Genomic DNA, 12,500 nt, shown 5'->3' with positions numbered 1-12,500 from the left:
TTTACACCTGAGTACGGTGAGAGAATGTGAGTAAAGAGCCTCTTCCGAGGACTCAACTATGCGCTGAGCGAGGATCGAACCCAGGAATTTCCGATCCCAAGCGAGTGTCATACCACAAGACCACATAGCCGCAGGAGATAGATATGGAGCACTTTTCTAATATTTGTTCTTACTATTTTGATTATTAAATATATAACGACAATTTGTAAGCATTTGCTTCTCTTTTGATTTCATTATCTGGTCAGTTTCAGGCCGTAGCCATCATTGCTCATAGCCTGACACTGACAAAAAAAAAATGGCGTCAAAAGACAAGTCTTTGGCACACAAACGAAAACAAATCGTGAGTTGTATTCAATAGTTTAAGCAATGGAATCACATGTTTTCCTTGAGCTCTACCAACGACAACTCACTTGGACTGCACAAACCTTTAAAATAACGTCAAACTATAACTCCTAGTGGGTTCTAGTGTCAGGCCGTACCTTCGCAAACGTATTATTATTAAACATGGAAAAACTTTATGGAGACCGTACATATCTATAAGGCATTTTTTTTCCTATGTCACATCAATGTTTCGTAAAGTATTCATGCTTCGTCCATTTTTTGTGAGTCATCAGGAAGGTGGGCCTAATTGTGGATTGTTTACAAGTACTCACGCTGACCAACTGTCATCATTATTTGTTGCAACGACAGTTGAACAAAGTCTTAGAGTTTCATCTGACCTGTATACCGGTTTTGGTCGGCGATCTTATGTGTAAGTCATTCTATTTATATAATTGAATTGAGCTTGTCATTTAAGCAGACGGAGAAAGATACAAATTATGGTGTACTAATACCATACCATTTGGTTACAAAATGTCTAATAATCTTACTTGGAGGGGTAGAATAAACGTATTTTTTCATTTCTTTGTATTTATATATATATTTATATTTTTATCGTGCAGTAACACATACTCGAAAGCTCGTTGTGTTATTGGGCTCGAGGAATACAGAGATGAAAAAATATTTTGCGTCATTAATTTTTTTTAGATTTCCATTAAAACAATGAGCCCATTATTTATTGGGTTATCGGACCTACAAATAAGTACACGTCGATCTATGCCTTATTCTCTAAACAATAATTGGGTCCACAAAAAGCTGGAAATTGAATCTAAAATAAATTGGAATAAATTGACATATTTTAGTTTTGGAAATAATCAATGCTGTTTTTCTATTTTGATAAATGAACACATTTTCTGTTAATTTTGATTTTAAATTCAATATTGACACCGGCTTTACTTATCTACTTATATGATCGCTTATTAATATGCTTCATCATCATCATTATTGTTATACACCAAAGGCAGTGCACACAAAGACTGACAGGGAAGACACTCATGGCCAATCAACAAGTTACTTTATTTCCAACTCTTTAAATCATATATCACAGACTTAGTAATATTAAACATGGTAGTATAGAAATATACATAAACAGGAATAGACGTAATGTAATATAACGTTAATGTACAAGTGTAGTCAACTAATGATACGAATATAATGTATTCTTAAAATATATTCAATTGTGACATTATTTAGAAGTAACTAAATGTAATTAATTGTATTATTAATGGAAATATGAAATTGGTAATACATTTGCAAAGGGCAAAAAGTCAATAATAATAATACACCATAACACCTCCCTTCTAGCCTGAAGGATACTGAAGGCTTAACTATCAAAACATTTACATAGACACACATATCGTAACAGTCCGTTTAAACACTATTTCAAAATTAATTTGAAATTCTATGTTACACATCCATAGGATCGGCGTTGCGATTAACATTTAAAAGTCCGTACGAACAATACTATTTTTAATGTCCGGTTGATCACATACACTGTATCAAAGTCCATTTGACAGTCCATGCACCGGAATAATCTGTTACAATATATCATGAGTCTCGTTGTCACAATTATAATATAATCACTACATATTAACTACTGTGGCGTGTGCGCAGTTGGTCGACGTGTCTTCTCAATGTAGGACCATCCGGCACAATTTTCACATCGAACATTCGAATTCCAACGATTGATGTTATGACCACTGGCACCCACTTGTCCCTACGCCCCTTCTAAAAAGACAGGGCATAGCACTAGCTGTTCACGGTGAACTTTGCTTTCCTGGACGAGCGAAGATTTTCACGGTTGTGAGGCAGGAGCACATCTATCTTCGCCCGTATCTGTCGACAATCAGAAGTTCGCATGGGCTATAGCCGCTGCACAGGGGAGTTCTCCGATACTGGATCAAGAACTCATGTAAGGCCTCACAAGTACTGAGGCTGGACTTCCTGAGCGACTTTTTAAATGAATGTACCAGTCTCTCAGCTGCACCTCTCTGGATGATACGGGGCTCCCTGTAGGTGTTGAATACCCCGGCTCTCACAGAAACTGGCAAACTCAGCTGACGAGAAGTACTGCGCATTATCAGTGACGATGGTATATGGGTAGCCAAAATGCGAAAAATCCTCGTCCAGCTTTTGAATTATCGCCTTCGTGGTGATGGATGTCATCTGGTGGACACACGTATATTTGGAGTATGCATCTACCATCACGAGCCAGTTGTGTCCTTTGCGTGGTCGATATGGACACGTTCCCATGGTTTGTCGGGCATAATCCATGGGTATACCGGCTGTTTTGGAGGCATGTTTTGGTTCTCAGCACACGACATGCATCCTCTGTTGGTGTTGACAATCGCTGTGTCGATTCGCGGCCAGTATACAACTAATCTGGCTAGCTGTTTCATTCGTTGCATTCCAAAATGGCCCAGATGTAGTACTTGAAGAATGCGTTCTTGAAGCTTTTTCGGAGCCACCACATGATCACCATAGAACAAACAACCATTCGATAAGGTAAGGAAGTCTTTAAATCTGCTGAACGACCCAACTGACAAGGACTCTTGTTTGTTGGGCGTCATCTTCTTTGGCCATCCTTCTTCCAAGTATTTGAAGACAGCCGATAGCACTGGGTCGTCCTGGGATTCTTTAGTCAGCTCATCAGGGTGAGAGGGAGATACCATCTGAATGGCGCAGATTGTTGACGAATCATCTCCGGTCTTTCGTTTGTCGAATACTTGGTCAGGTCCTGATGGCAAACGACTCAAAGCGTCGGCATTTCCGTGGTCCAACGTCTTTCGGTACTCGATTTTGTAATTGACCTGGCTCAAGGTAAGTGCCCATCTTGCCAGTCTGTTTGCTGCCAGTGCTGGGATCGGCTTTGATGGGCCAAACAGAGAGATCAGCGGCTTGTGGTCTGTTACCAAAATGAATCTTCGGCCACATAAGAATAGGTGAAATTTGCTCAAGGCAAAGATGATGGTCAATGCTTCTCTCTGTATTTGGCTGTATTTCCGTTGACAGGCGGTCATACTCTTCGATGCGTTAGCAATAGGTCGTTCACTGCCATCGGAGTAACCGTGAAATAGGACAGCTCCAAGGCCAACTTCTGATGCGTCACACGAGATTCCAACTTCCAACGATTGGTCGAAATGTGCAAGCACGGTATCAGATTCAAGCATTTCCTTGGTCTTCCGGAAGGCAGACTGTTCTTCCGGTCCCCATTTCCATCTCACATCTTTCTTCGTCAGACGATATAACGGTTCCAGTGTTGTAGAGATATTGGGCAAGAACTTGCTGTAAAATTGCACTTGCCCAAGGAAAAATCTGAGGCTGGAAACGTTCTTTGGAGCTGGCATGCTTTGAATGGCATCTGCTTTTGGACCTTTCAAGACGCCATTTCTAGACAGGTAGTGTCCAAGGTTTTTTGGATTTCTGATGTTGCAACATCAGAAATCCAACTTCAAAAGATTGTTGACAAAGTGGTAGTAGATAGTGAAGCCAAGGGAATGGAAGTGAATATCACCAAAACAGAATGCATGGTAATACAGAAAAACCCCGAAAACAACAACACCTGCAATATAACGATTCACGGCGAGCAGCTTACCAACGTAGAAAGTTTTAAATACCTAGGTTCAATAGTGACAACAGATGGAAGATGTAACCGAGACATACGAGCAAGAATAACTCAAGCCAAACAGGCCTTCATGGACCTGGGAAACATTTTGAAAAACAAACAGATGTCGTTCGGGATTAGATTCCGAGTCTTGAAGTGCTACGTGTGGCCAATCTTGTTATACGGATGCGAAAGCTGGACTACAAATGCAGAAACACAAAAGAACATTGAAGCTTTTGAAATGTGGTGCTTGAGAAGGGTGCAGAGAATATCGTATAACGCACACAAAACGAACGAAGAAGTGCTAAAACAAACATACCAACAAAGGAAACTAATGCCCTTAATAGTGGATCGACAACTATCCTTTTTCGGACACATAGTAAGGAAAGATAAGAATGAATACCTGGCAAGTTGTGGAAAAATACCTGGTAAACGCGCCCGGGGGAGACAAAGAAAAACACTCATAGACCAACTGAAGGGCTTCACCAACCTAACAATCCAAGAGCTGTTTGAAAAAGCAAGAGACAGGGAGGAATGGAGAGAGATAATTCATGCAGTATCCGAAGCCTGGACCAGGCATGAAACCTAGAAGAAGAAGAAGTGTCCAAGGTACTCCACCCGTGGTTGGGCAAAGGCACATTTCTCTAGTCTGCATAGAAGGCCCGAGTCTTGCGGGCGTTGAAATAGGCCTCTAAGGTTACGTAGATGCTGTTCAGCTTTGTCTCCACTGACGAGTATGTCGTCCAAGTAAGCAGCAACGCCCGGCAGATCTTGGATCAATCTGTCAATAATCTTTTGGAAGTAAGTAACCAGGAGCCGACTTGATTCCAAACGGTTGACGCTTTTGCAGTAAAACGCCTTTGTTTGTGCTGAGGGCAAGTCTCTTCTGCAACTCTGATCCAAGACAGATCTGGTTGTAGGCATCTGCGAGGTCGATTTATGTAAATCCATAACCACGTCCGAGCTTTCTCATCAGATCCTCAGGTGTAGGCATGGGATGGCGATGCGGTTCCAACTGAGGATTCACGGTCACCGAGTCATCTCCGCAGACCCTGATGCTAGTTCTGTTTTGTCCAGGGGCAGTCTTCTTCTTTATTGGTACGATAGGAGTACCATAAGCGTTGAACTTGGTTAACTGTCAAACGCCTTTGGAGATGTCAGCTTGTAGCGCTTGGTCCAAGTCTTCCTGGATTGCAATGGGTACTGCCCGAGGACGGTGAAAAACTGGAGTAGCGTCTGCTTTGAACTTGACTTCCAGTTCAAAGTCTTTAAATGTTCCCAACTCTTGTTTGAAAAGGTCTGAAAACTCATAGCAAAGCTGTTTGCATGCCGACTGAATTGACCAATCAGGTTTAGTTTCACTTGTCACTGTGTCACGATATCTCTGCCGTTGGAATGAATGAGGGCATCTACCGACGGTCCAAGATCTGTAATCGCTGTTTGGCCAAGGAGAATCAGATCCAAAGTTGTTACGACAATTTTTGTCTAATCACGCCCTCGGGTTCCGGAAATGTTGAGGTCGACAGGCTGGCAACACCAATCACTGGGACGTCTGCGTTGGAAGCACAACGGTATTTGCACGCAGGTGGTGACAGTGCAGGCCGTCGTAACTTCTTCCAGGTCTTTTCCAAAATGATGTTGTCCCTGGAACCAGTGTCAACCTCGAAGACGACTGACACATCGTTTAGATAGCAGGTTTTCCACAAAGGTCGCGCCGCATTCCATTTGACCTTTGTCACCGTCTTTACTGGTTGATGTTGACTTCTCTTCTGACAGGCAGACTTTATGTGGCCCGTAATGCCGCATTGGTGGCAAAGGGCTTCCTTGAATCAACAGGCATCACTTGAGTGGTTCCCGAGGCACCGGTAGCATTGGGTTTTCTGGTTCCTGTTCTCCGTTGATTTTGATTGGCGGTTGATCTTTGGAGACGGTTTGTTATTCGCCGTGGGCTGTTTACGAGCCGGATTACGATTTGGATGGAACTTAAACACATCGGCATTTGATGTGCCGACCGTCTCTCTGGCAACTTTTCCAGCCTCCTCCACTTCTGCGGCGATCTAAATGGCTCGATTGAACGTCAGCTCGTCGTCCTTTAATTTAAACAAGGCCTTGATGGTAGCCTCGCTGTTGATCGAGCAAACGAATCGAGTCCTCATTGCTCGTCCAACGGGTCCTTGATCGAGGCAAAATCACATGTAGCTGCCTCTTGCCGCATCCTGGCAGCTAACTCGTGGACAGTCTCTCCTGGCTTCCTTTCTGTTTGTGTCCAGAATTTGTAACGCTCCCGAACAACGGATCTTTTGGGGTTGAAATGGTCAACCATGTGCTGCTGGATCTCGTCCATCGATAACTCGTTGACATCCTTGGGAGGAACGCTCGGTCACGTCAGCTTTGCCAGCAGCTTGAAGATGGCACACGACAGGTTGGTGAGAAAAATCTCCGCAATCATGTCCGATGGAACGGAGTTGGCCTTTATGAACGTCTGGAAACGTGACCAATAGTCCATCCACAGCTCCGTTTGAATCAAACTCGCAGAACCTGGTGTTGGTCACTGACGACTTGGATCGATCCATCACCAAGGCCATTAACATTTCCATCTGCTGACGCTGCATTTCTATCTGCTGTTGTTGTTGGGCCATCTGATCATGCAATAGCCCAATGAGCTCCTCGTTCGTCCATGCTGCTCGTGTAGACATAACGAAACGTCCAAAGCAGCCAATGAACGATCAGCAGGCCGATACGTCGATGCAAATACACATCCGACTCCGCCGGTAATCCTTGCTGTCCGACACAGCAAGTCAAGTAGGTCAACCGTTTGACCCGGCAGTTCCTCCTCGCACGTCCGACACGGCAAGACAGGCTCGTCCTCATGAAAACGTCCAAAACAGCCAATGGACAGTCAGCAGCTCGATACGCCCGACTCCGCTGGTTGGTTTTTGTGCTGTCCAATACACAAAGAAGTAGGTCACCCGTCTGACACGGCAGGTACTCCTGGCACGTCTGTCACGACAGGCAGTCACGACCTGATGATTCTTTCAAAGCAGCCAATGGACGGTCTTCCCTCTCAGCAAGTCGAAACGTAGCTGTACATACACGTCCGACTCCGCTGGTAAGTTGTCCTTCTGTCCGACACAGCAAGATAGGTAGGTTACGACAGGTCCTCCTCGCACGTCTGACACGGCAAAACAGTCACGTCCTCTCCCTCGCTCATTTAGCACAAGGCAGGCAGGTCCCCCTCGCTCGTCTGGCACGGCAAGGCAGGCAGGTCTCCCTCGCTCGTCTAGCAGGTCAGGGTAGACTCCTCAAGTTCGTCCTTCGTCCGGAGGCAGACCAGGGCAGGGCTCGTCCTTCGTCCGGAGGCAGACCAGGGCAAGGCTCGTCCGTCCTCCGAAGGCAAACCAGGGCAAGGCTTGTCCTTCTTCGTCCGGAGGTAGAGCAGGGCAGGGCCCGTCCTTCTTTGTCCGGAGGCAGGGTCGGCAGTCCCCTTCGTGGGTTGGCAGTCCTTAAAAGGACTAGTGGGTGCTAAGTAAAGCTTAGCGAGACAGTGATTTCATGCGACCTACAGCTGGAATCCTCGTCGCCACTGTTATGCACCAAAGGCAGTGCATAAAATGACTGACAGAGAAGACACTCTTTTTTTAAAATTTATTTTTCTAATCCCAGGCCATCCTATCTAATGACCCTCTTAATTAGTATCAATTTTATTAGTTAGGTTTGATATCAAACATGTTTAGAGTCAGTAGCAGTGGAATAACTATGTCATTTGTGCCACTGTATCATTCGTTAACTATCAGATTTCTTATTATCTATTATATTTGCTTATTTATTTGTTAATTCTCTCTCTTTTCTTTTAAAAGATGAAATAAAATATAAAATTCTTAATATTACTTGAAGGGTTCATGGAGGGTGATAGGTTAATTGGGCAGTTAGGGGATCTATTGGGTTGGTAATTTGTAATTATATTACTCTTTTAGGGTTCATGTTAATGTAGATATTGTTAGATGTGGAGGGGGGGGGGTTAATTATAATGTTCTGATTGGTAGATCCTGGTGGACCGGAACCAATCAGTTTGTTGGTTGCATGATTTTTTGTGGTTTTTTTGGAGAAAATTTGTATGGACTGATGGAGGTTACAAGTTCGGGGATGTTGGATTCTCTGTGTTTTGATTGGTGGAAGTTGTTGGTACGTGCCATTTCAGTTTTGATTGTTATTCTTGGGCTATTATAAAATTATGGCGACAGATGAGAGTGATAATGAATATGATTATGTTTTAAAGAAAATTTGGATTAATTGTTAGTACCTATTCCCTTGCTCCCTAAGGAGTCCAAGGGTGGCCACCCACTTTCCCGCTCTCTAGCCGAGCGTCATTAGCTGTTTTACCTACTGTGCACGTGGTCTTTCCCTATGCAGCATTGGTTATTGTGTTACGTTATGAATTTGGTTAAATTTTTAAAATTAAGGTTAGAGTCAGGTCTTTGGGGGGGGGGGGAGTAAGGCGGGGGGGGGGGGGGGGGTTGTGACTGTTGGCCAAAAAGCACAAACAGTATGTTTTTATTCCGCTGTATTTATTTTCTTTTTTTTTCTTTCTTTTTCCTTTTTATCATTGTTCTTCCGGGTCGACCCCGATGGATCTCTCTGCATAACTGACAGGGAAGACACTTTTTAAATAAAAAATTCTAAACCCAGGCCATCCTATCTAATAACTCTCTTAATTAGTAACAATTGTATTTGTTAGGTTTATTATCAGGCATTCTCAACATCAAACTTATGTTTAGTGGTAGTAGCAGTAGAAAGGCTTTGGCATTTACTGCTTCTGTATCGTTCGTTATAATTTTTTTTTGTTAAAGGATGAAATAAAAGATTGAAATATTAATGTTGTCTGAAGAGTTCATGGAGGGTGAGGGGTTAATTGGGCAGTTAGGGGATATATTGGGTTGGTGGTTTGTAATGATTTTGTTGTTCTTTTAGATAATTTAACAAATAAATAGCAGATCACGGTTGGATGTGGAGAAGAGATAAATTGTGATGTTCTGATTGATGGATTGCAAGGATCCTAAACCAATCGGTTAATCGGTTTATTGATGATTAAGAGCTGTTTGTAATGTGTTTAGAGAAGTGTGTCTGGGACTGATAGAGGTTTAATAGAGGGGGGGGGGGTGGTGGTGGATTCTGTGGGTTTTGATTGGTGTGGAAGTTGAAAGTCTGCAGCCTATCAGCTGACCGAAATATTCGAACTTCTATAATATGGGGTTATTTGTAGAAGGGAGGCTAGGTTTAGGTTTTAGGTTGGGTGGGGGGGGGGGAGTTTCTGAAATGTTTATGTTGGTTTGATGTTGAGTTCACGGGCCAATCGTCTTGTGGGCTTATTTATTGTTTGTGGTCGGTTGTTGTTGGGCTATTGCTAAATTATGGGGATAGATTGGAACTGGTAATGAACAGCAATGAGTGTCTTCCCTGCCCCCACCGTGTCTTCCCTGACAGGGAAGACACTCATCGGTGGCCAATCAAAAAGCTACTTTATTTCCAACTCTTTAAATTATATATCACATACATAGTAATATTAAACATGGCAGTATAGAAATATACATAAACAGGAATATACGTTATGTAGTATAACGTTAATGTACAAGTGTAGTCAATTAATGATACGAATATAATGTATTCTTAAAATATATTCAATTGTGACATTATTTAGAAGTAACTAAATGTAATTAATTGTATTATTTATGGAAATATAAAATTGGTAATACAATTGCAAAGGACAATAACTCAATAATAATAATACACCATAACAATTTTCATCGTCATCATCATCATTATCATCATCATCATCGTCATCATCATCATCATCATCATCATCATCATCATCATCATCATCATCATCATCATCATCATCGTCATCATCATCATCATCATCACCACCACCACCATCATCATCATCATCATCATCATCATCATCATCATCACCATCGTCATCATCATCATTGTCATCATCAAACCACCATAAATGTAGTGACATATTTCAAATCCTTCTTAACTTTCCCAGGATTGTAAATAAATCAATACATATTCTCACAGCGTCTCCCAATATGCTAATTGTTATGTTTCTAGGTAGAATTACAAGACCATCTGCTATAACACGGGATTGACACTGCATTGAAAGGCCATCTGCTTAGCTACGAAATCGACCCCATATTGATAATTTGTTAATTCACACGTAGGTGTTAGGCGGTATAGAGCCATCTGGTTTGACCGCCGTGGCAAATACGCATAAGAATCGACCTAATTAGCAATTCACAAGATTACAAGACGCTTACAATGATGAAACACAGAATACGATTGGTCTCAAGAAAACCACCAGTCATAAACCAGGCAAGGCCAAATCCTGGAAAAACATTGGTTCCTTGGGATTCACTAACTCCTGTGAGAAATATGTATAAACAATAAAATGATTCATCTCTCTCCCTCCCATTCAACCTGCTTAGCACTCACTGCCTTTATATGGAACTCGAAAATTCTACGTTGCGAAAAAAATGTGTGAATAGGGGTAGGTGATGGACTTACATTGTGATATCATTAATTAATGCCATTTAAAGTAGTGTGTGTGTAGGAGTAATACTTGATATTGTGTTTTGCGTGGCCCTAAATAGACACAACCAAAAATAATAGAAATCCATAACTCATGTTATTAACAGTAATTGATAACTCGTGTTATTATAACAAAATTAATTCACTATCTTTATCTATATATTAATATATATATATATATATATATATATATATATATATATATATATATATATTATTGTATATGTATGCATGCCTTCCAAATGAATGAATTACATGACACGAATTGCATTTACCAATGAGCTATCGCTAATACACGATAGTTCTATTCAGTATTTATATGTATTGATTGTTATGCGCTCATGATACATATCTTTCCCCATCCCACGGACTTTCACGTGTCCCGTTAATTAAATTACTTATACAACTTAAAACAGTGGTGATGTGAAGGGTATTAATTGATATCCCCCACGGCACCACTATTCATAAGGAATATAAAAACTGTTGCAACTATGTCAAAGATTTGCACCGGTATTTTCACAGATCGGGGTACCGACCAAACATGCATCGGGGTACCGACCAAACATACACGTGGAGAACATGTAAATATCTATTTGGCTACAAGTGATACAGAGTGGAATCTTACAATCGATCTACTGAGACTACTGTAAGGGAACTGCTCCTGTCCCATATAACAGAGAAAACCTTAGCGCCGCCACCAGTTCACATCTAAGATAAGCATCCTTACAAAGAAAAATGAATAGTTTGTGACACGGGATGGAAATTAAATACCCATGGCCCAAATTTACTTAATTAACAGCACAAATATTTTTTTAGCTAATTATGTGTTAACTTGATATTTTATAAGGCAATTCTGTTGATTTATATTAAAGTACTTCTTCTTTAACGGGGATTAATACTTACCTTCTGAACCTACCTATTCCTATATAACATGCCAATAATCTACCACTACTTCTGCTTCCTATTTCTTTAAACGTAAAACCATTTTCTTACTACCTGTTGAGTTGTCAGGAGCTTTACTCGACTATAACAGGGAAAAATAAAGTGGCATCAGAGTTTCTGACTCCTATCTCTCTACTCCTACTTGGTACTCTACTCCCCTACGAAGCCTTTCCATTCTCACTCTTTCGTTAGTATTTTACTCCTACTTGCCACTCTTCTACATAGACGCGGCAATAATAATAATAATAATAATAATAATAATAATAATAATAATAATAATAATAATAATAATAATAATAATAATAATAATAATAATAATAATAATAATAATAATAATAATAATAATAATAATAATAATAATAATAATAATAATAATAATAATAATAATAATAATAATAATAACAACAATCATCATCTTCATCTTCATCAAACCATCATCATCATCATCATCATCATCATCATCATCATCATCATCATCATCATCATCATCATCATCATCATCACAATCATCATCATCATCACAATCATCATCATCATCATCATCATCATCATCATCATCATCATCATAATCATCATCATATTCATCTACAGTAATAAACTATATATTATTTTGATTTTTTAAAATTAACAATTATATGATTATGCTGGTTTTGTTAGTTACTGAATATGTTTTGATTTGTGAAGTGGATTGCCAATTTTCCTAATTAAAGTTTGAATCAAATCGACAACTTATTTATTTACCTACTTACATCCTTACTAGTTTATTCACATACCTATGTATTGGCCTGCCAAATGACACATCGCCTTACTTATTCATTACTTATGAGCCCTACGTATTTGCTGACAAAAATGAACATAACAGCTTCAAAAAAGAACATAATAGCTAACATGGAACGTTTCTGGCTCAAAACCCTTCATCAGCCAACAAAAAAGACAATTAAAAAATAAATACATTAATAGAAAAAAAAAAAGAAAAACACATCGACGT

At 40.5% G+C, this 12,500-nt stretch overlaps 1 protein-coding gene across 1 annotated transcript in view; it reads left to right on the top strand.

The window, feature by feature from the left end:
* LOC144955988 (uncharacterized) overlaps positions 1-12,500 on the top strand; it is a 51,509-nt gene that overhangs the window by 19,013 nt on the left and 19,996 nt on the right. The window contains exon 8 of the mRNA XM_078886252.1: positions 615-751. Within this exon, the coding sequence (XP_078742378.1) occupies positions 615-751 (137 nt within the window). The remainder of the gene's footprint in view (positions 1-614; positions 752-12,500) is intronic.

The sequence above is a fragment of the Berghia stephanieae genome, chromosome 10, assembly GCF_034508935.2.
Source record: "Berghia stephanieae isolate SIO BIC M18660-M18661 chromosome 10, UCSD_Bste_1.3, whole genome shotgun sequence".
Classification (NCBI taxonomy): domain Eukaryota; kingdom Metazoa; phylum Mollusca; class Gastropoda; order Nudibranchia; family Aeolidiidae; genus Berghia; species Berghia stephanieae.
This window is presented reverse-complemented; position numbering and strand designations above follow the sequence as displayed.